General features: G+C 45.7%; 1 protein-coding gene across 1 annotated transcript in view; it reads right to left on the reverse strand.

The window, feature by feature from the left end:
- Positions 1–702: 702 nt before the first annotated feature.
- Positions 703–26,419, reverse strand: part of Itgam (integrin subunit alpha M) — a 47,457-nt gene continuing 21,740 nt past the window's right edge. The window contains exons 13-30 of the mRNA XM_059250758.1: positions 22,463–22,603; positions 22,172–22,381; positions 12,389–12,519; positions 12,137–12,300; positions 7,525–7,679; positions 7,301–7,432; positions 7,071–7,144; positions 6,714–6,855; positions 6,502–6,624; positions 5,860–5,939; positions 4,663–4,746; positions 4,320–4,395; positions 3,578–3,685; positions 3,348–3,431; positions 3,138–3,251; positions 2,954–3,055; positions 2,608–2,718; positions 703–1,697 (exon numbers count right to left, since the gene is read on the reverse strand). Coding sequence (XP_059106741.1) covers positions 1,623–1,697; positions 2,608–2,718; positions 2,954–3,055; positions 3,138–3,251; positions 3,348–3,431; positions 3,578–3,685; positions 4,320–4,395; positions 4,663–4,746; positions 5,860–5,939; positions 6,502–6,624; positions 6,714–6,855; positions 7,071–7,144; positions 7,301–7,432; positions 7,525–7,679; positions 12,137–12,300; positions 12,389–12,519; positions 22,172–22,381; positions 22,463–22,603 — 2,106 coding nt within the window. The 3' untranslated portion in view covers positions 703–1,622. The remainder of the gene's footprint in view (positions 1,698–2,607; positions 2,719–2,953; positions 3,056–3,137; positions 3,252–3,347; positions 3,432–3,577; positions 3,686–4,319; positions 4,396–4,662; positions 4,747–5,859; positions 5,940–6,501; positions 6,625–6,713; positions 6,856–7,070; positions 7,145–7,300; positions 7,433–7,524; positions 7,680–12,136; positions 12,301–12,388; positions 12,520–22,171; positions 22,382–22,462; positions 22,604–26,419) is intronic.

Raw genomic sequence — 26,419 nt, forward strand, 5'->3', positions numbered from 1 at the left:
GCATGATAAGCAAATGCTCAACCACTAAGCTATAGCCCCATTTCTGTCCATTTATTTTGTTAAGAAAGGTCTTGGTAAGTTACTTGGGCTGGCCTTGAACTCACTCTGTAGCCTAGGCTGACCTTGAACTCACAATCTTGTTGCTGCTGATTTTCTGAGTAGAAAGGATTGTTAAGTGTATACCACCAAACTCATATTCCTCTCTAATTTTTTGTTTTGTTTTGTTTTGTTTTGTTTTTCAGGACAGGGTTTCTCTGTGTAACAGCCTTGGCTGTCCTGGAACTCGATTTGTAGACCAGGCTGGCCTCAATCTCACAGAAACCTGCCTGCCTCTGCCTCCCAAGTGCTGGGATTAAAGGCGTGCACCACCACATCCCAGCTCCTCTAAAATTTTTATCTTGGGATCCCTTCAAATAGAAAGCAAATGTCTATAAATATATCAATAAATTATTCTTCTACATATGTAAAAATTAGATATATGCAATTTATTAAATCAGCATTGTTTGTAATAGCAAGAGGTTGGAGATAATATATCCAAAGGAAACATTAAATACATTACAATGTAGTCACCCAGGGGAGTACTCCGCAGCTACAGCATTTTATATATTATAAAATCTTTTGAGCATATTAATAAAAAGACAAGATGCATAATAGTAAAAACTTATGTCACCGGTTGTTTAAAACTGTGTGTGTGAGTGTGTGTGTGTGTGTGTGTGTGTGTGTGCGCACACACCTACAATCCTTCTGAAGTAGATGCCAACCATGAAGCTTTGAATGCCCCTAAGGAGGGAGTCTTTTCACTACACACTCTTTGGTTGGTTGGTTTTGCTTTACCTTGGCTTTCAGTTACAAGCCGAGCCCAAGGCCTTGCAAATACCAGACAAGTGCTCTGCCATGAGCTGCGCCCCAGCCTTTCACCACACATTCTTGAGTGCCTTTTGATTTTTGTACTGTGGACAGGTTAATCAGTTAAAATATTTAAATTAATAATGAATGACTAAGTAGTGACAGATTTCTCAGATTTCCTGGGAATGGAGTTATAGATGGTTATGTGGGTGCTGGGAATTGAACCCAGGTCTTCTGCAAGAGGAACCAGTGCTCTTAACCACTGAGCCATCTCTCCAGTCCTGGGAGATTTCTCATTCTTCATTGGACATTTTTGTTGGGTCATTCTCTATTCTATGTCCAGCTTCTCTTGTATTCTCGGTACCTAGACTCTTGCAAGTCTGCAGCTCATCCATGAAAGGAAATATTACTTCCTTCAGAGAAGACAGTCACAGATTTTCACTATGCTTACCCACAAGGGTCCTGTCACCTTGCCCAGAGAAGGGTCCATTAGTGTCTGCCCTCACACAGTAGGAAACCCAAGAGACTCCTTTCCCTCCAAGAGGATGCTTTCAAGGCATTGCCCACATCCAAGAAATGTCTGAGCCCATCACACACACACACACACACACACACACACACACACACACACACACACACACATCCCAAGCCATTCCTGTATAAGGCATCACTGCGACAGTCCCCTAGAGGACATGTCTGTCCATCAGCCTCGGGACCTGGGTGTTGATCTGACCAGACTTGCTTGCTGGGGAGGTCACTCCATGGAGAAAGGGCCATTACTGAGGTGGGGGTGCTTCCTGGGGAGCAGCTTCACTCATCATGTCCTTGTATTGCCGCTTGAAGAAGCCAAGCTGTCAGGGTAAAGACAGAGGGTAAGGCCACACAATCCACAGGTGCAGGTCAAGATCAGACAGGACAGGAGAGAGACAGACAACAAAGAGTGACAGGGCGGAGAATAGACAGGACCTGGGGAGAGTCAGGCGGGGGAGAAACAGCATCAGTGCTGGCGCTAGGAAAGAACTATGAAACACGAGAAGAATCCCTCCTTACATAGTGGTCACTGTAAGCCAGGGGCCATCCCAGTCGCTCTATATGTAAAAAGTTCATTTTCTTTGTAACATGGGCGTTAATAGTATTGTTTTGCAATGGAAGAAATTGAGCTGTTGAGAGCCTCCGACTGGCCCAAAGTCATATAGCTAGCAGCAATACTGAGAGTCAAACCCGATAATGGAGCTGCTGAGGAGCGGGGAGTATGGTGATATTTTATTTGTGCTGAAATGTGATTTTATTTGTATGTTAATAAATAAAAGTGCCTGGGGGTCAAAGTTAATAGCAAGCCATGACAGAAGCCGGGCGGTGGTGACACACACCTTTAATCCCGATCACATGACAGGCAGATCTCTATGTGTTCAAGGACACCACCCGCATGGAGACACACACCTTTAATCTCAATACCAACCATAGAGACCTAGAGGTCTGTATAGACAGGCAGTGACGAGGAGGTCATGTGGTTGGGTTTACAACCAATGAGAAGGCAGAACAGAAAGTCAATAGAAAGACAGATGCACAGGAAGTAGCTCTCTTTCTGAGGGGAAGGACGGCAGCGGTGGCGAGGGGTAAGAAGGTGGTTTTAGTCTCAGCTCTTAGCTACTGCTCTGACCTCTTGGGCTTTTAACTCTGCATTTGGCTCTGTGTTTCTTATTTAATAAGACCGTTACATCTACAGGGGAGGGGACAGGAAGAGGCCGAATCAAGGAATACCTTGTACAGGACAGCAGTGATGACGGCCAGGAGCACCAGCCCCCCAATGGAGCTGCCCACAATCAGCGGTACAGGGTTGTGAACTTCATACGGCTCCACTTTGGTCTCCATCTAGGGGAGGAAGAAGAGAGAGGGGGTACAGCAGGGAAAATATACCCCAAACTTCTGGAGAGTTCCCTGAACTCAAGGGCTACCCCCTCCCTACAATCCACAGCACCAACTTCAGGCCTCACTTCTCTGTCCACCTGCTTCTCTCACTGAGCTAGAGATGAGATCTACCTTCCAGCCTCCTGCTCCCTCCGGCATCCCCACCGCCACCCCACCCCACCAGCCCTGAGATGAGTACCTTGGACTTCACAAACATCTCCTGCCCTGGAAGAAGGGCAAACACAGAATCATTAAACAGGATCTCAGCGGTGCTCACAAGCAGGAGGTGGTCATGAGAAGTCTGTGGAGAGAGCAGAATGGGAGCCAGGCCTGGGCTCTGGACTATTACAGCTATACCCAGAGAGCCTCCAAACACAACATACCTTGATATACCAGTCAAATGACAGTTTGCCCTTGAGGGTGACGTTGAACATTTCCTGGGTGTTGAAGGATGAGAGGTCACACTGGATTCTCTTACAGACTGCAACAGAGCAGTTCTAGAAGAGAGGGCCAAAGAGACAGATTAAATAAGACTGGGACAGACCATGATGCCCGTGCATGTGGCCTCGAGGTGGAGTCCACCACGTCCTTACCAGCACTGGGGTCTTCTCAAGCTCATCCCGGAACTGGGAGCGAGAGGGGGATCTCTGCTCAGTGTGACAGGCACTTGAGAGATTCTGGGGAAAGACAGACACCAGGAAGAGAGAAATGAGGGCTTTAGTCCCACCCGGAAGGGCAACAGCCTGGGCCCAAGGGACAGTCGGAAAAGGCGGGAAACAGATCTTCAGAAAAACCTGGACTTTGGGGGCCCAGCTGGACTCACCTGGGAGAAGATGACCTGGGGCTGATCCCATATGGTCACCTTGTTGAGCTGGACAGGGATCCAGAAGACCACACTGATGGGGGGGCTCCTCTGGCCCAGGTTGTTGAACTATGTCAGAAAGGAGGTGGTGAGGGCTGTAGCCTTGTGGCCCAGCTCGCCCTCAGCATTGGCTCCTCATTTCCTGCAGCCCAGGATCACTGAATAAGGCCTCAGTGTCCTGCGCGTCAGGGAAATGGGAGCATGTAAACAGACAGCACACACACACTTGAGCCAGACTGGCCCGTCTTAAGTTCTAGCCCTGCCACTTGCCAGTTGTGAGAATTTAGACATAGTTCATGTCTCTCTGACTTAGTTTCTCCATCTGTAAACAAAGGACAGCAAGAGTGTTCAAGGTCCTGATGGGGGGGGTACACTGTGTGCATCTGTGTGTGAGTGCATATGTGTGTGAGAGTGCATATGTACATGCATGTGTGTGAGTGTGTGTGCATGTGCATCTGTGTATGTGTGTATATATGCATGTATGTGTGTGTGTGTGCATCTGTGTGTGAGTGCATGTATAGTGTGTGTATGTGTGCATGTTTGTGTGTGTGTGTGCACATATTGGGGTATGGAGAAAACTTAGAACTGTGCCTGACACACAGGAAGCACAGTATTCATGATTCCTACAACTGCTTCCTGCCTTCTCTTCATATCAGTTTCCCTCCCAGCATCCCTCAGGACCCAGGCTTCTCCTGCTCCTCACCTGGTACTGATGTTGTATGACCTGACTGGTCATCTCTGAAGCCGTGAAGTTGAGATATTTGGTAGAACTCTCATCACTAAAAGAAAAAGGAGTGTCCAGTGGGTTACAGAACATGAAGGTGTCCTGCTTGAACTTAATACACAGAGAATAGAGGTGACAATGTAGCCCTTGGGGTCAATGTCTGTCAGACACTGTGTGAGTTTGGGCACACACACACATCATTCCTCCACGCAGGCACATGTGCATACACACAACACAAGGCAGCTCATGAACACAAGCACAAAGCTGGCTGTGTCCAGCCTGATGGATGGGGGGAGAGTGGGAGAGTCATCAGGAACAGCACCTGGTGACAACCATGTAGATGGCATACTTCACGGGCAGGTCCAACTGAAACTCCGTTTTGTGGGTCCTGGACATGTTGTTCTCACTGAAAGGAAAGCAGGTCCTTAGCCGGCTCTAAGAACTGAGAATGAGCCTCTCCCTCTCCCCTCCACCACTCTCTGATCCATCTGCCTCCGTGTCTATTATCCCCACGCCCTTAGCCCCACGGTTCTCTCCACCTCTGCTTTACCAGGCCCTACTTATTCCAACAGCTACAGCAGCCTTCTGGCCGCTCCCTTCCCCAGCCCTCGCCTCACCCTCCTGAAGAGTGGCCTTTCTAATATGCAAGTAAATACAACCATGTATTTACTACAAACTCAGTCATCCAGTGCCACAGCCGTACCCCATTCCCACCAACTCTCCAAGTCCTGCCCCATATGCTGAAGCTATTCTTTTCCTTTTACTTTTTTTACAGTGTGTGTGTGTGTGTGTGTGTGTGTGTGTGTGTGTATTTGGGTGTAGGTCACAAAACAACTGATAGGAGTTGGCTCACTCCTTCCACCCTGTGGGTTCCAGAGACTGAACCTGGGGCACCAGGCTCTGGCAGCCTTACCAGGGATGCTCCTCAGCAGTCTCTGTTTTTATTAGTTGTAGGTGGTGGGTGGGTTCACACACACCACAGCACGTTACAGAGTAGAGGAGAGTCCGTAGAGTCAGTTTTCTCCTTCCAGCTTTATATAGGTTGCAGAGATGCAACACAGGTCATCAGGCTTCACCGACTGACCCATCTCACGGGCCCTGCATAAGCTGTTCTGAAGCATGCCCAGACACCTCCAAGGCCCAGGTTTTGCCTGGCGCATGCTTCCTTCTACCTTTATGCCTTTGCTTGGCTTACTCACAACCTGAATATGTTTTCTTCAGGAATCTTCTCAGAACACTGGGCACCCCTACCACTACCACCACCTGATCATTTTTCTTTGTACTATATTGTAATCACCTGGCCTGTCTGTGCCACTGAACATCTGTGAGGACAGTAACCACAGCTGTCTTATCCACCACTGTCCCCCCCAACACTTGACACAATGCCAGGCTTGAGTGGGTGCTCAGTCAGTGTTTGTTAAATGAGTCATCAAAACAGAGGACCAGTAGAGAAAAGAAAATGATTCATCCTGGCTGGGCCTCAGAAGGAAGGGTGACCGTGGAATGTGGGAACAGGTACCTGGTGACATTGGCCTTGAGGAGCAGTTTGTTCCCCAGGGAAGCATCAGAGTCCACATCAAATGTGATAGTCAGGGTGACCTAGAGTTGGAGAATGGAGACAGCGATTTAAAATAGTGAAGATCTCAAAAACCAAAACCAAAAAAAAAAAAAAAAAAAGGAAAGAAAAACCAGCACAATTGTTCACCAACCACTGAACGGGATAAATCAAAACATGATTTGCCCACATAATAAAAATAATGTTCAGAAATAAAAAGAGAAGAACTGACAGGCAAGTGATCCTTGAAAATGTGACGCTCATTGAAAGAAGCCAATCACAGAGGACCATGCTGTCTGCGTCTATGGGTGGGAGACATCCAGGAGAGGCGAATCCACAGAGAAGGTCGATTAGGAGCCCCCAGGGGCTATTAGCAAGGTCTCAGATTGATCAGATTGATAGATGCAAAACTCTGAGAATACTCAAAAGCCACTGAAGTGTACACAATGGGTGAGTTTATGGGATGTTTTTAGGCCTCAATAAAGCTCACTTGTAGAAAGGGGCCACCTCTTTCTCAGGACAGAGAGGAGTGACAGGAGGAAGAGGATCCCCTAAGACACTAGCACATACCTGCTGCACAGGAGGGCATCAGGGGCTGGAGCTCACCTCGGAGTTAGCAGGAAAGATGGGGTGGTTTATGTTCCAGGTGGTACTCTTCAGAGCCCTGTATCCTTCAGTGGAAGAGATGGGCTCAGACTTCACCCGCCAAGACTTCTGGGTAAGCGGATTCTGGAACCAAGACAGGCAAATGTACTGTCAACTGCCAGCCATAGGGGGTGAGGGAAGCAGAGCCCAGATACTGAAGAGGAATTGGCTACCTGGTTCACTGACACCTTCCGGTAAGACAAGCCGGATGGGTAGTAGATGGTAGCCCGGGTCCCATAGGAGTCTTCACCGTCATTTCTCACAGTCACCCTCACGTTGAAGTCCCGAGGGTCTCCCACCACCAGGGTGTCCTGGCTGTGACAATAACAAGACCATGAGGTATCAAGGGCATCACTGCAGCAAGTCTGCTTTGATGAGGAAAGGCTGCAGGTCCTTAGACAGGAACGTGACCAGAGCAGGCACTAGGACCCTTGTGGCACACAAATAACTCTGAGAAAGGCTGGGCTCCCTCAGAGACCAGGAACACATTGGTTCCGGTTTGAGCAAAGCAATAACAGAACGAAACTCACCCCATGAAACTCATAGTGATGCTGAGATCATCCTGGCAAATGCTGTCATTGCCACAATTCTTCTCAAAGGGAAGCTGGAAACGGAATGTGACCCAAAGGAAAGGAATGGAAAAGATTCAGTGGAGCAATAAAATAAAATGTTTAAATGAAATTACATAAAATAAAAATGCTTCAGCAAGCTCCTTCTGTTCTAGTCTCTGCTCCTGCAAGGCCCCAACTCCAGGACTCACCATAGCTGTGAAGAACCTCTGAGCATCTACAGCCAGAACTGGCCGGAGGTCCCTAGAGGTGCGCAAGGGCTCCCCCATCAGTGTATAGTTGAGGCGCAGGAAGATCGGATTCGCTGACTCCTCCACGCAGTTCTAAGAGATAGTGGGAATTTGGGGATCTGTCTTCTTCAGCTTCCCAAGGCCACCCCATCCTCAGCCAGGAGTTCTACCATTTGCCTGCTCACCGGTAACTGCAGCTTCAGGGTTTCACATTTCTGTGTCAATCCAAAGACCCGGGTGGTCCTGCGTGTGTTGTTCTTTGTCTCCTCAAAGATGGCACGGACAAGTGTGCTGCCAGGGTCTAAAGCCAGGTCGTAAGTGACAGTGCTCTGGATATCTCCTGAAAGGAGAGGGATTAGTGGTGAGAAAGCAGGCAGACAGGGGTCTGTGACCACAGCTCTGCTCCCGAATGTGTGATCATCCACATAGCATATGGCCTCTCTGTGTCTTAAGTCATGACTTTCAAAGTAAGAATAGTAATTAATAATGCCTCTCAAGTGGTTACAAAGGAGAAATGAGCGCCCACTAAGCAAGTCCTCCGAAAGTGGCGGCTAGGGGTTGGCAATTTCGCCCACCGGCCGAGCAAGCGTGCCTCGCAAATGCAAGGCCCTGGGTTTGGTCCTCAGCTCCAGAAAAGAAAAAGAAGAAAAGAAAAAAAAGATAAAATGGTGCAATGCCAAGCGGCAGTGGTCTTGCACACCTTTAATCCCAGCACTTGAGAGGCAAAGGCAAGCAGATCTCTGTGAGTTCGAGGCCAGCATGGTCTAGTCTGGAGTTCCAGGACACCCAGAGCTGTAACACAGAGAAACCCTGTCTTGGGGTGGGGGGTGAGGGTGGAGTAATGGCTACTCTGTAAGGATTAGAAAGCTACTTATGTTTCTTTCCAAGTTTTTTGTTCGGTTTGGTTTGTCCTGTTATTTGCTGGTTTGTCTCCGATACACTAAGCTAGGCATTCACAGCTTGGGAGTAAATGACTCGAGAAGAATTTCTACGCAGAGTTCATTCCTTCTCCCTACTGTTTCCTGATCTCCAAAATGTTTCTATTTCTAGCCAAGCTGGCTCTTCTGACCGCTGGACCAGTAAGAATGAAGCTGAAGAAACATCTTTTCTCCTCTTCCTGTTTCTCTCTGGATCAGTCATTGCTGTTCTCCCGCCAAAACACAACCCTACTCTTTTAAAACGAGGACAGGGAAGAAGTCAGGCCATTGGCAACAAAAGAACGTGTTTAACTTGATCAGTTCAGTCTCCCAAGTCAATTCTCTCTCGTTTGGAAATGAATCTGTCTGAAAACGGACGAAACTGGAAACTACTATACTAAGTGAGCTAGTGCAGACTCAGAACAACAGAGACCAAACGTGGGTCCTAGCTTCTGATTTCTAACAGGATCTCATTTCTGACCAGAGGGTGTGTGTGGAGAGGACAGAACAGAGGGCACCATGAGAAGAGAAAGGAGGCGTTAAGGGAGAAGAGCGATGAGGGTAATGGAACCCATGGGATGTAAAAGGACAGGAAGAATGCTGGAGGGCGGAAGGGTTTACGTGGGGTTAGAAATGGAGATGGGGAGGCAACCGAAAATAAGTATGTATGAAAATGCTATAAAGGAAGGTTAATAACGTAAGCTAAAAAACTAAAACTATGTTGGTCTTATATTGACAATCTTGATCCACTTGATGTTGAGTTTAGTGCAGGATCAGAAATAAGGATCCATTCCCATCCTTCTACATGTAGCAGTCTGGTAGGTCAGCACCATTTGTTGTAGATGTAGCTTTCCTCTGATGTGCATTGTTGGCCTCTTTGTTAAAAAATAAAATAAGGGTTGGGGATTTAGCTCAGTGGTAGAGCGCTTGCCTAGCAAGCTCAAGGCCCTGGGTTCAATCCTCAGCTCAAATATATATATATATGTATGTTAAAATGAAATCACGTGACTGTGCAAATGTGGGTATGTGCATGTGCTCAATTCTCCTTTATTGAACAATGTATCTGTTTTATGCCAGTACCATTCGTTTTTATTCCTGTGGATCTGGAGCATGGTTTGGATCTGGACTGGCAATGACCACAGGGAAACTGGTTTTTCAGTGACAATAAGGCAGTTGATAAATGAACTCACAGTGATTGTGATAAGATGCACAAAATTCGCACAAGCGGAGGCCAGACAAAATGCCAGCACGGAATAGGAAATAGCAGGAAGTCCCACTCCTAGCTGAGGGACAACTGGCAGTTGATGGCAGAGGGAAAGTCAGTTTTCTTTGAGGGTGCAACCCCTAGGAGGTCAACCAACCTGGGGATGGCCCATTTCCCAAGAGTATTTGGGCAACACAAATAGACTGAATGGATTTTTTTTAAAAGGACACAAAGTTGAGTGGATAAGGAGATGAGGTGTACCTGAAAGAAGCTGGGAAAAAAAAGGGTGAATATGATCAAAATACATTGTATGAAATTCTCAAAAAAATTAATTAAAATATTACTTTTTAAAATTAAAAAAACCAATTATATTGGACATCTATATCACTTGCCCCCAGGGCCAAGGAAACTTCAAGAAAGAAGAGGTGGAAAGAATGTAAGAGCTGAAGGGCGGGGGAGTAGTGTGAAGCAGTCTTCCGGATATGGCAGGACCACTGCAATCATGAACCCGCATCGGCAATGGTTACCTGCACAAGGCCTACACAGCATTCCGTCACAGATGGGAGAGGGGCTGGCTCATGGGGTTCCACTCTTCCATGAGGTGCTATTGGCAGTTAACAGGGAAAGGTAGCCATTCTCAGTGGGGTAGCCTCTGCTAAGCTGCTCCAGTCTCCAATAAACAGCTTCCCATTCATGCTCACACAAGCATCAGATTCAGTGGGTCACAGAAAATAAAAATGATATGAACATAGCCCAGGGACTAGGAGGGAAAATAAGGAGTTCAGGGGACAAGTAAGAGTGATGTAGGTGAATCTAACCAAAATACACTGTATGAAATTGTAAAAGGAAAAGACCACACTGAACACGTAGATGATGTCAGGAAGTAAAGAAATAATTGAGACAGACACTAGACAGCAAAAGGCACATCTTATTCAGATCCTGCTGTAAGAAGGAAGAACAGCTCACGTTTGGGGGACAAAAAATTGATTTTTTAAATAAATTACTTTATATTAGCAAGTATTTATTGTGCATTAGAGTCGAAGCATAACATAATGATGTCATAGCTTCAAAAGAAAAGTTCCTGTTTCAATGTTCATAGGCTGAGGAAGTAAAATGGTATGATTTTTATGTTTGTCTTAACATTCCTGGGATGGACTGGCAAGATAGCTCAGTGGGTAAAGGTGTCTGCTACCAAACCTCACATGTAAATGTGCGAATAAATAAATCACATTTATATTTTAAAAATTTCAAAGTCATTTAAGCCAGATGTGGTGGTGCACACCTTTATTCCCAGTATGGGGGAGGCAGAGGCAGGGGGATCTCTGTGAGATCCAGACCAGCAGGTTCTACATAGCAAAAACAAAACAAACAAACACAAAGTGCTTTAACGGGCTGGGGAGGTGGCTTGGTGGTTATGAGCACACGCTGCTCTATCCGAGGACTGGGGTTCTGACCCCAGCATCCATGTCAAGCAGCTCACAGCTGTCTGTAAACTCCAAGCTCCAGGGATCCAACACCCTCTTCTGGACTGAGGGTACCCACATTCCTGTGCACATATCTACACAGAGACACATACATAATTGAAGAGACATACACAAAATTAATTAAAAAATGTAATAAGTTTTTCTTTAAAGTAGTTTTTTAAAGATTCCTTGGCAAAGAAAAGAAAAATAAAAAGAACAGAATGAAGCGTGTTTGGAAAAGCTGTAAAACTTGTCTAAGAATGCAATATGTTGATCTCTAGGGGTGTGTGTTTGTTTGTTTTCAAAACAGGGCTTCTCTGTGTAGCTTTGGAGCCTTTCCTGGAATTCACTCTCTAGCCCAGGCTGGCCTCGAAATCAGAGATTTGCCTGCCTCTGCCTCCCGAGTGCTGGGACTAAAGGCATGCGCCACCACCGCCCAGCACTTGATCTCTAGTTTTGTATGTTTAAAATAATCATTTAAAAAACAATTTTGGGACACACTGAGACCTGTCACACACACACACAAAAAAAAAAAAATGGGGGTAGATAATAATAAAAAGTCACACACAAAACTGGGAGTAGATAATAATAAAAATGTTAAGTTGGGGATGTCGCTCAGTTGTGAAATGCTTGCCTAGCATACACAGAGTTCTGAGTTCAGTCCCCAGCACAACATAAAACTAGCTGAGGTAGTATACTCCGCAGTCCCAGCACCTGGGAGGTAGAGGTCATCTTCCTAGGCATATAACGAAGGTCAGCTGTGACTACATGAAACTTTGCCTTGAAAAAATAATTTACTATCATTATCATTGAGTTAAGTAAAAACACGGAGTTTCAGGTGGATACATAGAGTATGTCAATCTATGTAAATTTTAAACATACAAAATAGACATGGTAAAAACACAAATGTATGAAAGATTCTCACACTTAAAAAAAGAGAGAAAGAAAGACTAAAAGAAGGAAAGAAACAAACAAGAAGAACCTAGTTTGCTCACAGACGTGGGGGTCCTGGCTCTTTGTGCAGCGGACACAATGTAGAGAGAAGTGCCACCCAGTCACCTCTCTGGTAAAGGTTTGGTGGGCTTCCCCACTCATTCTAGCCAGGCTTTAGAAGACGGTCAGCACCAGCCAGAACTTTCTTCTGCTGGAAGACTGGGCAGACCGAGATGAGACACTGGCACGGAAATCCGGAGGTTCACCCAGCACCTCTCACCTTCTCGAAGCCGATCCCTGGTGACCTTGCGCACGCGGAGGCAGACTCTGACCTCCCCGGCATCCCTGTTTCCTGACATTTGGTTTCCACATTCAAACACACTCCTTGACAGAATCTTGGGAGTGAATTCCAGGACTGCCTCAAGTCTTATCACAGGCTGGGCTCTAGAGGGACACCAGAGAGCCATCAGGAACTGCCGGACGGCAGAGGTATTCCAAAGGGGAAGAGCTGGTATGACCAGAGTGTTCTCACCTGAGCAGCAGGAGGGACCCCTGCGCCCCAACAGCCAGGTCTGTCAGGCCGTCCATTGTGAGGTCCTTGCCCCCACTCAGAGACTGACCGAAGTGCTGGAGTCTGGGGGAGAAGCGGGCGCCCGTGATCCGCTGAGGGCAAGAAAGAAAGCCAGGAAAGGTGTGATTCAGTCGCCCAAGGCAGAGACTCTCTTCTTTACCACCCATACTTTCCAAGGAACTCAGATGACTTAAAACTTATTAAGGAACTGTTTAAGTCACGATCTCCAAACAATACCCAAAGTTTTCCTGGATTAATCTGAGTTTCCTAAAGAAAGCTAAAAGTTTTACGGGAAAGAAATTAAAAAAATAAAATAAAATACACTATTTCTCCCATCCAGATCTTATTTATATGGTCAGAAAAATACAAACATTGAATATTGATCTAACCAAAGCTATCACTTTTATTACATTTATCTTCCTTGAGGCAGGGGCATTCCCACACAACAACAGTGCTCATGTTGAAGGTCAGAGATCAACTTTTCAGGAATCAGTTCTCTCCTTCCATCGTGTGGGTCCCAGGAGCAAACTCAGGTAGTCAGGCTTGGCAGCAAGGGCCTTTACCTGCTGAGCCCTCTCGCCAGCCCCCCAATTCTCAAATGAAAACAAGAAGTAGGTGTGGCTGTAGAGGAGAAAAAAGGAACTGGCTGTTCACACCGTCACACCCTCAACACCCTCAACAGTGGGAAGCCAGTGCTAAACAGAATCCCGCAGTGTGGGGCCAGCAAGGCTCTCAGCAGGTAAAGGCACTTGCCCTGCAAGCCTTTTGGCCTGTGTTTGATCCTGTAACCCACTGTGGGAGCCAAGAACTACTCCTGAGAGCTGTCCTCCCACTTCCAAGTGCACCTGCCCTCACAAACATGTGTCACACTCACAGGACAGTTGTAAATAAAACTGAAACACTGAAGCTGGGAGGCTTCACTTCCCGACGCCTTCACCAGCATCTCTGATGTTCCCCCCTAGGATGGTGAGCACTGTAGGTCTGCAGAAGCTCACTGGGTTCTCACTCACAATGACCGAACATTTTTCATACACTTGCACACATGTTGGACTTCTTTTGAAAGAATGTATGTTCTGACACGTGCCCATTGTGTCAGACAGATGTGCAGTGGAATATTACCCTGCCACCTAAAGAATGGAGTCCTGTCTGTTGTGGTAGTGAAGGAAATCAGGTTAAGTCGAATGAGCCAGGCGCAGAAAGACTAACTCTGCCTATGATTGTTTATTTACAGAAAGAACAGGACTGGAGAGATGGCTCAGCAGTTAAGAGCACTCGCTGCTCTTCCAGAGGACCCGGGTTCAATTCTCAGCACCCACATGGCAGCTCACAACTGTCTGTAACTCCGGTTCCAGAGGATCTGGCACCCTTGCACAAACACACATGCAAGCAAACCCCCAATGCACATAAAATAAATAAATCTTTAAAAAAAAAAGTGAAAGAACAGAGTGGAGCTGTGGTCACTAATACTGAAATGGCAAGGAGTGATGGCGGGTAGAGGGTGGGAACGGGAGCTACAGAGTCAATCAAGGTGGTTTGTTCCTCAGTACTACAGCCACAGTTACAACAAAACCATGATAAATTTCCAAATAATTCCAAGAGTCTGACATTTCCCAGTACAGAAGCTGTGAATATGTAATTTATGGTGAGGGTAATGCCAGCCACCTGAGCCAACATCACACATGCCATGACTTATGAGCACACAAATACTGTGTGCAAATTAACTCTTTCTATTTTTTTTTTACTTAAAATTTGGAAAAACAATCCTGTCATTTGGAGAATATGGTGAGTGACTGAAGAGCTGAACGTGGCACTCTTAAGAGAAAGAACAGAAGTCATAGGGGAAATGAGATTTTTGTCTTTTTTTTTTTTTTTTTACATTTGTCTGTTTATGGGGAGGTAGCGCATGTGCAAGCCCCAAGGTGTATGTGGAGGTCAGAGGTCAGCTTGAGCGCTCTCTTCTTCCACCTTGTGGGTCCTGAGGATGACTTAGGTCAACAGACTTGGAAGCAAGGGCCTTTACCCACTAAGCTTTTAGAACTATTTTGACTCTTCAAACTACATATAAGATTAATAACGAAGAAAACAAACTGTTTTTGAAGACTTTAAGTCCTTTTTGTCAAATACTTAATGCAAGGAACTGCACATTTAAAATGGTTAAGACCGTAAAATTTAGGTCACATGTATTTTACCATATTTAAAAGGATCCCACCGGAGCTAAGGCTATAGCTTGGATGTGGCGTGCACTTACCACGCACAAGCACCACAAAGAGAAAAATGGACTTTTACCATCTCACAGGAAGAATAAGGAAGTGTGACCTGCTGGGAATGTCTGACACTCTCTCTAACTATTTTATTACACCTGCTTATCTAGTCTCGTGAGCATGTGTGCCACAGCGTGTGTGCCGAGGTGAAAGGACAACTTGAAGGAGTCAGCTCTCCCCGGCCACCGCGGGTTCTGGGGACTGAACTCAGGCTTTCAGACTTGGTGGTAAGCACTTTTCCCTGCCGAGCCAAAATGCCAGTCCAGTGATTGATATCTCAGTCTAGCTGTGCTTGCTCATACATAAAAATCCATCATGAGATCTGTGTGTCAGGGAAGTATCATGAGATCTGTGTGTCAGGGAAGCACACACACACACACACACACACACACACACACACACACACACATACAGAGGCACATGCGCATACACATACACACATCTCTAAAAAGGCCACGTATAGTGGATCACACCTTAATCCCAATATTCAGGAAGCAGAGGCAGACAGATCTCTGTGAGTTTGAGGCTAGCCTGGTCTACAAAGTGAGTTCTAGGACAGCCAGGACTACTACACAGAGAAACCCTGTCTCGAAGGAAGGAGGAGGAGGGGGATGTGGCATGAGAATTGTTCCCACTGCCACTCCACTGTGCTAATGAAGCCACCCTGAAGTAGCTTTATTGGAGTCAGTGATTAACTGACCAAAATTAGCCATAGAGATGTTGGAGGACCAAGGAAGTCAGATAGTGAGCGACAGGAAGAGAGGAGGGGCTTGAGGGAGGTTTCCTGATTCCTTTGGGATCAGGAAAACATGGAGAGTAGGATCAGCTGAGTCCCTCTGCTGTTTCTTAGATTTATCAGATTTTTATCTCAATTTCTGACTCCCGAGTTGTTTTTAATACTAGAACAATTAAGGTAAACACTTCAGGAGGAGGGAAAGAAAAGGGTGTGTGTTTGCTGCCAGCGGCCCAGCAAGCAGATACTGTAACAATGAGCCACGTTCCCAGTTCCCCATGCACTGTTTCTCTGGGACGATGTTCCCTTTGAAATTAGCTACAATGTGCCAGGTTGGAGGTCCTGGCTTATTAGCTATTCCACTACTTATCACCTCTACTTTCGATCATATGAGAAAAAATATAAACAACAACAACGAAAATAACACAATCCATTTTGTGTTTTCTTTAAATCACAAACGGTGGGTAAACACACACGTGTGCACATATAAAGTACCCCGCCTTCAGTATTCACCAGGCACACAGCTCCCAAGAAGCTCCCCAGGCTCTGGACACATTGGCAGCACTTAGTAGGGTTTGGGGTGCGGGGCCGGGGGCACACAGAACTGGAGAGATGGCTCTTCCAGAGGACCCACAGTAACTATAATTCCAGGGGATCCGATGCCACCATCCGGCCTCCTCAGGTGCTAGGAAATATTCCTTTACGCTGTGTGAAGACGTGCCACTGTGATTGGTTTAATAAAAAGCTGAAGGCTGGGCGGTGGTGGCACACGCCTTTAATCCCAGCACTCGGGAGGCAGAGCCAGGCGGATCTCTGTGAGTTCGAGGCCAGCCTGGGCTACCAAGTGAGTTCCAGGAAAGGCGCAAAGCTACACAGAGAAACCCTGTCTCGAAAAAACCAAAAAAAAAAAAAAAAGCTGAACACCCAATAGCTAAGCAGAAGGTATAGGCAGAACTTCCGGAAAGAGGGAGCTCTGGGAAGAAGAAAGACAGAGTCACCAGCCAGACTCAAAATAACCAGGATGGCAGACGCAGATGAGGTAACGAGCATGTGGAAGAACATAGATTAAAAATATGGATTAATGGGCTGGAGAGATGGCTCAGAGGTTAAGAGCACTGACTGCTCTTCCCGAGGTCCTGAGTTCAATTCCCAGCAACCACATGGTGGCTCACAACCATCTGTAATGAGATCTGGTGCCCTCTTCTGGTCATACATGCTGTATACAAAATAAATAAATAAATCTTTAAAAAAAAAATATGAATTAATTTAAGATATAAGAGCCAGTTAGGAACAAGCCCAAGCTAAGGCCAAGCTTTCATAATTAATAATAAGTCTCCATGTCATTTTTTTGTGAGCCGGCAGCCCAAAAAGAAAAGTCCATTTACAGTCGAGTCATTGGGCACAGCAGTGCACAGACATACATGCAGACCAAACACCCATCTGCGTAAGATAAAATACATGTTTTTTAAAAGAACACATGAAGTTGGGAGGGAAAGGCGGTATGTGGGAGAGAAGAGGAGTTGGAGGGAAGGAACAGAGGTGGATTTGATCAAACACATTATGAATGCATGAAACTCTGAAATAAAATCAACTTTTAAGTACTCTCTATTTGGCCTTGCTTTCCTGTCAACATGAGCTGTGGTGTCAGTGGAGTGAGGGACCAGGGCTTCCACTGTTTGCTTTACACAGAAAGTTACTTAGCAGACATGTAGAACCTCTGTAATAAAAACAAAGCTAAAACCACAACCTACGGACCCATTTACACAGAAAACAGCTGTACCAACAAAAGAGAGCGTGGCGTCAATATGTGTAAACTGTGGCAAGGCCCCATGGCAGCAAAGTCGGAGGAACAAATGTTCCTCAGTCCTGTCTAGAGCACTGGTTCTCAACCTTCCTAATGCTGCGACCCTTTAATACAGTTCTTCATGCTGTCGAGACCCCAAACCATAACATTATTTTCGGTGCTACTTTGTAACTGTAATCTTGCTGCTGTTGTGAATTATAATCTAAAGATCTGTGTTTTCTGATGGTCATAGGCAACCCTGTGAAAGGATCATGGGACTGCCAAAGGGTCATGACCCACAGGTTGAGAAACATTGCTCTAGAGACTGGGCCCATCTGGGAGGAGATAATCAGCACTGTGGGTTGTTTCTGGGGTAGGAGGTAGGATAGGAACTGGCTGGGGAGGAGATGTTCTATATTGTTTGAGGTTTTCTTTGCGGGGGATTGAGGTTTGGAGTGTCTGTAGCAAGGTCTGGATATATGGCTCAAGCTTGCCTTGAACTTGCTAGACAGCCTGAGAGGGCCTTAAACGTGACCTTTCCCTACCTCTACCTCCTGTGCTCTGGCATTACTGGTGTGTTCCACCACATCCAACCACATGCCTCTATATTGAAAAGGATAAGTTATGCTTGTCAAGACCCACTGAATAAATACTTACACATTTTCTATTGTAAGCCTGAAAATAACTGTGAACAAATGTTTCTAGTTAATAATCTACATGTCAAAGTATTATGGGCAAAGGCAACTGGTAACACAACTTAATTTAAAATGCATCAAAAAGAAAGAAAGGGCTGGGTGTGGAAACACAGAACTGCAATTGTAGCATTGGGAGGTCCAGGCAGGAGGACCATGAATTCCAGGCCAGCCTGGATGCGGAGTGAGACCTTGTCTCAGAATGAATGAATGAATGAATGAATGAATGAATAAATAAAGGACAGGCAATAGAATGAAGTCTCAGAGGGTAAAGCACGGGCTGTACAACTGTGAGAACCTGGATCTCTAGCACTGTGTGAAAACTGGTCATGTCAGTCTGTAACCCAGCACTGGAGGGTGGAGACGCCTGGATCCTTCGGGCTTGCTGGCCAGCTAGACTCGCCAAACTGGTGAGATCCAGGTCACTTGCAGTGATAAATGGAAATGGAAATGATCCTGCTAAGCAAAATGAATCAAGCACAGAGAAACAAACTGTATGTTTTCCAGGCTTTTAGGACTGTCACGTGATCCAGAAATCCCACATCGAAATTTCATTCAAAAGAATCAGCATAAGAATCTTAAAGGGGGGCTGGAGAGATGGCTTAGAGGTTAAGAGCACTGGCTGCTCTTCCAGAGGTCCTGAGTTCAATTCCCAGCACCCACATGGTGGCTCACAACCATCTGTAATGAGATCTGGCACCCTTTTCTGTATACATAATAAATAAATAAAAATCTTTAAAAAAAAAAAAAAAAAAAGAATCCTAAAGGAATGTTAAGCACATCCACATTCATTGCCACACCATTCACAAAAGCCAAGAACAGGAATAACTTGCATACACCATGGCTGACAAGAAGTCGCCCCAACAATGACATTTATCTATAGTAGAATACAATTCATCGCTTAAAAAAAAAAAAAAAAAAAAAAAAGCCGGGCGGTGGTGGTGCACGCTTTTAATCCCAGCACTTGGGAGGCAGAGCCAGGTGGATCTCTGTGAGTTCGAGGCCAGCCTGGTCTCCAAAGCAAGTTCCAGGAAAGGCGCAAAGCTACACAGAGAAACCCTGTCTCGAAAAACCAAAAAAAAAAAAAAAAAAAAAAAAGGACAATCTGTCATCTGTGCCAATAGGAACGAACCTAGAAGACATTGTTCTACTAAAATAAGCCAGACACAAAAGGCCAAATCATTGCACCACAGGAATTGTCTAAATTAATCAAATCATACAAGCAAGCAGAGCGTGGCAGTTTCCAGGGGCTCAGGGAGGAGGCGAACATGGAGGATTGCAGACCAATGCCTAGAAGCTGCTAGAACAGGACAAGTATTAGAATATATATTTCAAGTCCCGTAAGAGGGTGGTCAAGTATTTGAGCATTTTTAACACAATAAAAAAAATTTAAAGAAATAGAAGAAAATATGAGACTGGAAAAGACTAGAGACCAGAGACCAGGAGACTACACGGCCTGAGCTCGCTGGGGGAGAACACAGCATGGTTAAGTCAGGCCAAAACTGCAAGGACCCCACAGGCAGGGAATTCACGTGGCGGTGACAGAGTCACTGCAGAGGAGCCCAGTTCTGGGGCCAGGATTCAGGATGACCCATCATCGGTGTGAGCTACTTAATTTCAAGATGCAGCATAAGAGAAAGATGCCGGGTTCAATTATTCAAAACTATCATTAGCCAAGCCTGGTGGCTCTCAGCTGTAATCCCCACATCCAAAAGCCTGAGGCAGGAGAATCCCCAGCCTGGGCTATACAGCTGAGCTTGAGGCCAGCCTGAGCTACATAGTGAGATGCTTAACTTCTACTAAGAATTTCAGACTAGAACTGGGAGACAGCCAGCTCAGAGGCCAACATACTGGCTGTACACGTGTGAGGACCTAGGTTCAGACCCCAAGCACTCACACTAAGGCTGAACATGGTGCCACATCTGTAATGACAGTACTAGAGGGTGGAGACAGATGGATTCTGGGAGCTCACTGGCTAGCCATTGTAGCTGGACCAGCAAGCTCCAGGTTCAGTGAGAGTCCCTCAAAAGATAAGGTGGAGGACCAGTGAGACTCCTCAGCAGGCAAAGGTACTTGCTGCCAAGCCTGACGACCTGAGTTCAGTCCTCGGGACCCTCACGTTGTCCCACAACCTCCACATGCAATTTAAAAATTTAATTTATATGACCTCTCCCACTAAGGCTCCAGAAATATAATGGAAGGGGGGGTTGGAAAGAATATAAGCACCAGAAAATAGAAAGAAAAGCTATGAAACGTCATCTTCCCGGCACGATGCAACCATTCCGATAATGAAGTCAATGCAAATACACCTGCCAACGCTGAGTCCAGACAAGAATGGGCCTGTCAACAGCCAATCACCGACGGAGAAGCGGCTCTCGAGGGCCTGCCATGCCCTCTACTGAACAAGTGCACAGAGAGAGTCTGGGAATTATGGAGTTATAGGCATCAGTTGAGCACGGTGAGCCTAACCAGGTGCCAGTGGAGGGCTCCAAACCCATGGTCTGGGGTAATACATTGTGCACCCTAATAAACTTGCCTGAGGATCAGAGGACACAGCCAGCCACTAGTTCTTACCTCTACGAAATCCTCAGACTAAAGAGAGCGAGTTCCTGTTTCCTCACGCCTTATATACCTTTCTCTGCCCTGCCATATTACTTCCTGGGATTAAAGGTGTGTGTCACCACTGCCTGACTCTGTTTCTCTCCTATACTGAATCGATCCCATGTAGCCCAGTGTGGCCTTGAACTCACAGACATCCAGACCGATCTCTGCCTCCTGAATGATAGGATTAAAGGTGTGTGCCACCACTGCCTGGTCTCTATGTCTGATCTAGTGGTTGGCTCTGTCCTCCGATCCTCAGGCCAGTTTATTAGGGCACACAATATATCACCACAATGGTCACATAGATGGCCCTGGTTAACCTTAGTGCATCTCAAATCAAAACAAAAACGCATGAGTATGGCTACATAGGGAGGAAGGAAGGCTAGGAGGAGAGAAGGGGAGTTGGAGGGTAAGAGAGTTCAGAATGTATTGTATATATGTATGAAAATGTCAAAGAAAAAATTTAATTTGGGGGCTGGAGAGATGGCTCAGCACTTAAGAGCACTTACTGCTCTTGAAGAGGACCTGGGTTTGATTCCTGGCACCCACATCAGGCAGCTTACAACTGCTTGTGACTCCAGCTCCAGGGATCCACTGCCCTCTGACCTCTGTGGGCACCCCCAGGCATGTGTTGCACATAAACTTATGCAGCCACACACACAAATAAAAATAACAAATCTTTAAAATAAAACTTAATTTTAAAAGCATCAAAAACATGAAGAGGGCTGGAGAGATGGCTCAGGGGGTTAAGATCATTGGCTCTTCCTCCAAAGGTCCTGAGTTCAAGTCCCAGCAACCACATGGTGGCTCACAACCATATGCAATGAGATCTGGCGCCCTCTTCTGGTCTGCAGGCATACATACAGGCAGAACATTGTATACAAAATAAATAAATAAATAAATAAATCTTAAAAAAATATGGAGTTAACTGACTTTTAAAAAAAAAAATATGAAGAAAGGGACTGAACCTTTAATCCCAGCACTTTGGAGGCAGAAGCAGATGGATCTCTATGAGTTTGGAAGCTAGCCTGGTCTGCATAGTGCATTCCAGGCCAGCCAAGGCTACATAGTGAGACTCTGTCTCAAAAAGAGGGGGAGGGGGTGAATAAGGTGGAGAAGTGATTGAAAAGAGTATTCCACCATCGGTCTCTCACACACAGACATACACACATATGCACACATGCATGCAACACACGCAGACTTTTAATATAGCAATAGCAGAATTTTAAGCCCAACTCAGGAACGTCATAGAAAGCCCTAGGATCAGTGGTATGTAAAGTGTCCAACTGTAGGGATTTCCTATGACGTGGGATTTTGGGTAGAACAGGACTCTTGGTCCCTCAGCCAGAACGGGGCCAGAGGAAGGACTGCACAGTGGACAGCGTTATCATACATCTCTCCAATGGCCTAACTGCAGTTCCACAGCCAGTGCGGAGCACTTAACATCCTCACACCTGCGGCTTGCCATCTCCAGTCCCAGGTCTCAGGATGAAGTGGAGCGTGGGTGCCCCAAGGCATCGCCTACCATTACAGAGAGTTCATCTAGACTGGAGACTCCCTGAGGCATCTGTGAAGGGTGTTACTGTTTTAAGGTGAAGGAAAGCCGATCCAGCGGTTAAGTCAGAGGCTCCAGATCACACAAGTCAGTGCTATGCAAGGTCCGTGGGGACTTACCTGGCTGTGAGGGACGCTGATGCTGACTGTTGATTCTCCATGAAAAATGTAGACCGCACCCTGATTCTCCTGTTCTCCTGGGGCCCCGATGGCCACATCTGTCAGCTTGTCCCCATTCACATCTCCCAGCACTGTCAGAGCTGCCCCAAAGCGACCCCAGGGATGGCCCTGCTCACCGCGGAGAATAGCGTCACACCGCCACTGTGCCCGCTGCGAAACAGAAACAGTGACAGACCCAAAGCCCCGGCAACTGTCCACCTCACACCCAGCCCCACCTGGCCCATCACTCACCCCCCTAGGCAATGGACACACTGACACCTGGCCTCCTCGGGTCTGGTCGTAGAAATGAGGGGCCCCAATGAGGATCAAGTTGGTATTGTCATCATCATTCATGTCCACGGAACAGAGGGTGGCCCCGAAGTAAGAGCCAATCTGAAAGAGAAGGGGCAAAGACCACATTCCTCTTCCCACCTATGAAGAGCCTGGGAGTCTCCTGTCTATGAAGAAGTCCATAGCCAGACATGGTAGTACATACCAACACTCAAAAGGCAGAGGCAGGAAGATCAGGAGTTCAAGGCTGCATAGGGATAGATCATAAGACTTGTCTTGAAAAGAAGAAGGAGGAGAACGAGATCATGACTACTGGGGAAAATATGTGGAGAAGATATGGTTTTGTATATGATATTTGTGGTGGTTTGAATGAGAATGGCCCCTATAGGCTCATATATTTGAATATTTAGTCACCAGGGAATGGAACTCTTTGATAGTGTTAGAAGGATTAGGAGGCATGGCTTTGTTGAAGGAAATGTGTCACTGGGGGTGGATTTTGAGGTTTTCTTCTTTCTTTGTTGTTGTTTCAAGACAGGGTTTCTCTGTGTCACCCTGGCTGTCCTGGAATTTACTTTGTAGACCAGGTTGGTCTTGAACACACAGAGATCTGCCTGCAACACAGAGATCCCTCCTCCAACCCCACCCTGTGCACCACCATACCTGGAGGGTTTTGAGATTTCTTTCTTTCTTTCTTCCTTCCTTCCTTTCTTTTTCTTTCTTTCTTTCTTTTTTAAGATTTATTTTATATACATACAGTGTTCTGCCTGTATGTATGCCTGCACGTCAGAAGAGGGCACCAGATCTCATTACAGATGGCTGTGAGCCACCATGTGGTTCTGGGAATTGAATTCAGAACCTCTGGAAGAGCATCTCTGAGCCATCTCTCCAGCCCTGAGGTTTTCAAATGCCCACATCTGGCCCAGTGTTTCTTTCTTTCTTTCTCTCTCTCAGCCAATAGATCGAGATGTAGCTCTCTCTTACTACTCCAGAGACCTGAGTACTACCATGCTCCCCGCCATGATGATAATGGACTAAACCTCTAAAATTGTAAGCCAGCTCCAAGGTAAACGCTTTCTTTTATAAGAGCCACTGCGGTTGCAGTACCTCTTCATGGCAACAAAACAGTGACTAAGACATGATTCATGATACATTTTGAGAAAGAGAGAGAGAGAGAGAGAGAGAGAGAGAGAGAGAGAGAGAGAGAATGTCAAGGATGAAATCCAGGACTTCAGGCATGCTAGGCAACTGGTCTACCATTGAGCTACATCCCCAGCCCAATCAATTGAATACACTGTGAGCTAGAGGAGTATATCATTAAGTCAGTGAGCAGTAAACTTGGATTTAATCCAAATGGTATTTCAGAGAAATTACTAAGGCAGCAAAGAAGATGATACATTGGAGAACACAAATATAATATCTAGAAGAGTAGACATGGTACCCTTTTAGATTAGAATTCTTTGTAGGGACAAAGGATAAAGTCTAATTTGGCCATAATCTATATGATTGGATTAAAATTATAATTACAAGGCTGGAGGTATAGCTCAGTGGTAAATTACTTGTCCTATATTCTTAAAGCGCTGAGTAGTTTAGTCCCCAGTACTAAAAAACTTGCTACCCAGAAAGTTTTGTGTTAACCTACAAGGAAAAATGTCTTTTTAAAATGCTCAATTTAAGCATGCAACATTTATTCATAGAACTCAGCCATTTATCGTCCACGTACTCATTCATTCAACAAAGACTTGTTTGCTGAGCACAAGACTGGGCGGCAGACACAGTGCCTTCAAGGCCTCTCAGCATAGTAATGCAGAAAGAAGATCAAGGACCAGTTAGACAGGGATGTATTGCAGGTTTCAAACTAGGAGACTCCCCTGGAAGGAAAAGCACAGAGGATTCAGGACACCAGTCTCTGCCCCACCCCACCCACACACACCATTGCAGGAGACTCACTGGCCACCCAGGAAGGCACTGAAGCTTTGTCCTGAAGTCAGTGGCGTTTTCTTATGTCAGGTTTATGGGGGGTGAATTTTGCATAAAATAAAATTCAACTGTTTTAGTATATAGTTTTAGAGTTTTGACAAGCATCCAGTCATATAATCATGACCACCATCAGGATAAGGAACCCCTCATGGTGCCTCACAGTTGGTTCTTCCCCGTTGGGAGTCCCCGGAAAGCACACATGTGTTTCCTGCCCCTGTGTCTGAGCTGTTCTTTTCTATGCTCTAAGAATGGCTTACCTAGTAGGAAGACTCTTTAGACTTCGTCTTTCACTTGGAATAGTTCACTTGAAATCTATCCATATTGTTTGCACACATTAGTAACCCACTCCTAATGCTGGTGAGCACCCCACTGCAGGGGCATGCCACAGTTGGCTATTCCACCCTCTGGCTCAGGGCATCCAGATTGCCTCCAGTTTGGCATGATCGGTAACAGAGCAATGGCAAGCATTTGCACAGAGATTTCCATGTGCATATCTGTATATCTGTCTCCATTTCTCCTCAGTAATGCTGAGTTGCACTGCTAGTGTGGTGACTGGATGTTAAATCTCATAAGAAATTGACTGTTCTTTGGATCAGTTTTGTATGACGTGTGATAAAATGGTTTGCTTTGGATTGTCAGCTCCACTGCCGTTTGCTGAAAAGTCTCACTGTTACATTTTTTTGCACTTTTGTTGAATATTAGTTCATCATTGTGACAATAACAACATAGAAAGTGGCGGAAGAAGCTATTAATAGGTAGTTTATTTTAATGTGCATGAAATTGTCATCCGTTAAAAATAGGCTGCTCTAACTATAAGATGTCTTATGTCAGCCTCGGATACACAGAGAAAAATCTGTGGCAGAAACACAAAGAGGAAAGAAATCAAAATATATAACTATAAAAAAATGATCAAAGGCAAACAAGACAATAAGAAACAGAATGGAGGGCAGGAACTACAGAACAGAAGACAGTGAACAAAACAGGAGTGTTCACCAACACTGTGCCAAGTACAGTTCAACCACACTCTTTAACCAGAACACGGAACCCATGAATGGGTTTGGAGTTTTTGTTTTGTTTTGCTTGTTAGATTATTTTATTTTACGTATATAGGTATTTTGTCTGCGTGTGTCTGTGTACTAGATGTGTGTCTGGTGCCTATGGAGGCCAGAAGAGGACACTAGACACCCCCTGAACTGGAATTACAGATTGTTGTGAGCCCCATGTGGGCGATGGGAGTCAAACTGGTCCTCGCGAGAGCAATGAATACTGTTAACTGATGAGTCAATTCTCCAGGCCTGATTGGATGGGTTTTATAAGTTCACTTACTGGCTACCCAAATTAGACCTTTAGGTGCAGATTTATGGGCATAGCTTGAAAGTGAAGGAAAAAGAAAAAAAAGCTACTCCAAGTAAACAATGACCATGAAAGAGAAGGATACCACAGACTCCTGTCAGACAAAACGGACCTCATGTCAGCCTGCCTTAGAGACAGAATCATGATAACAGAGAAGACAGTTCATCAAGAGAACGAAAACCTGAACAGACCAATAATTTGGAATGAGAGTGAATCGGTAATTTAAAATAAAAAAAAAAAGACTTCCAACAAAGAGAAACCCGTGGTTCACTGCTCCATTCCATAAAGAGTTAAAGAGCATCCATTATTGGAGTTGAGGTGGAGTCTCATGTAGCTCGGGTTGGCCTTGAACTCCTGAGCCTCCACCTGTAAAAGGATTACAGGTATCCGAAGCTCAAAAGAGAGGGAATAGTTCCAAAGTCATTTGATAAAGCCAGAATTACACTAATACTAAAGCCAGACAAGCATACAACAAAAAGAAAACACAGACTGCATCCCTTGTGAATACAGCTGCAAAAAAAATTCTAAATAAAGTGTTAACAGAGTCAACCCAACAGCTCATTTCCAAATGGTACTCTGGGTCCAGTG

The sequence above is a fragment of the Peromyscus eremicus genome, chromosome 1 (genome assembly GCF_949786415.1).
Source record: "Peromyscus eremicus chromosome 1, PerEre_H2_v1, whole genome shotgun sequence".
In the NCBI taxonomy this organism is placed as follows: Eukaryota; Metazoa; Chordata; class Mammalia; order Rodentia; family Cricetidae; genus Peromyscus; species Peromyscus eremicus.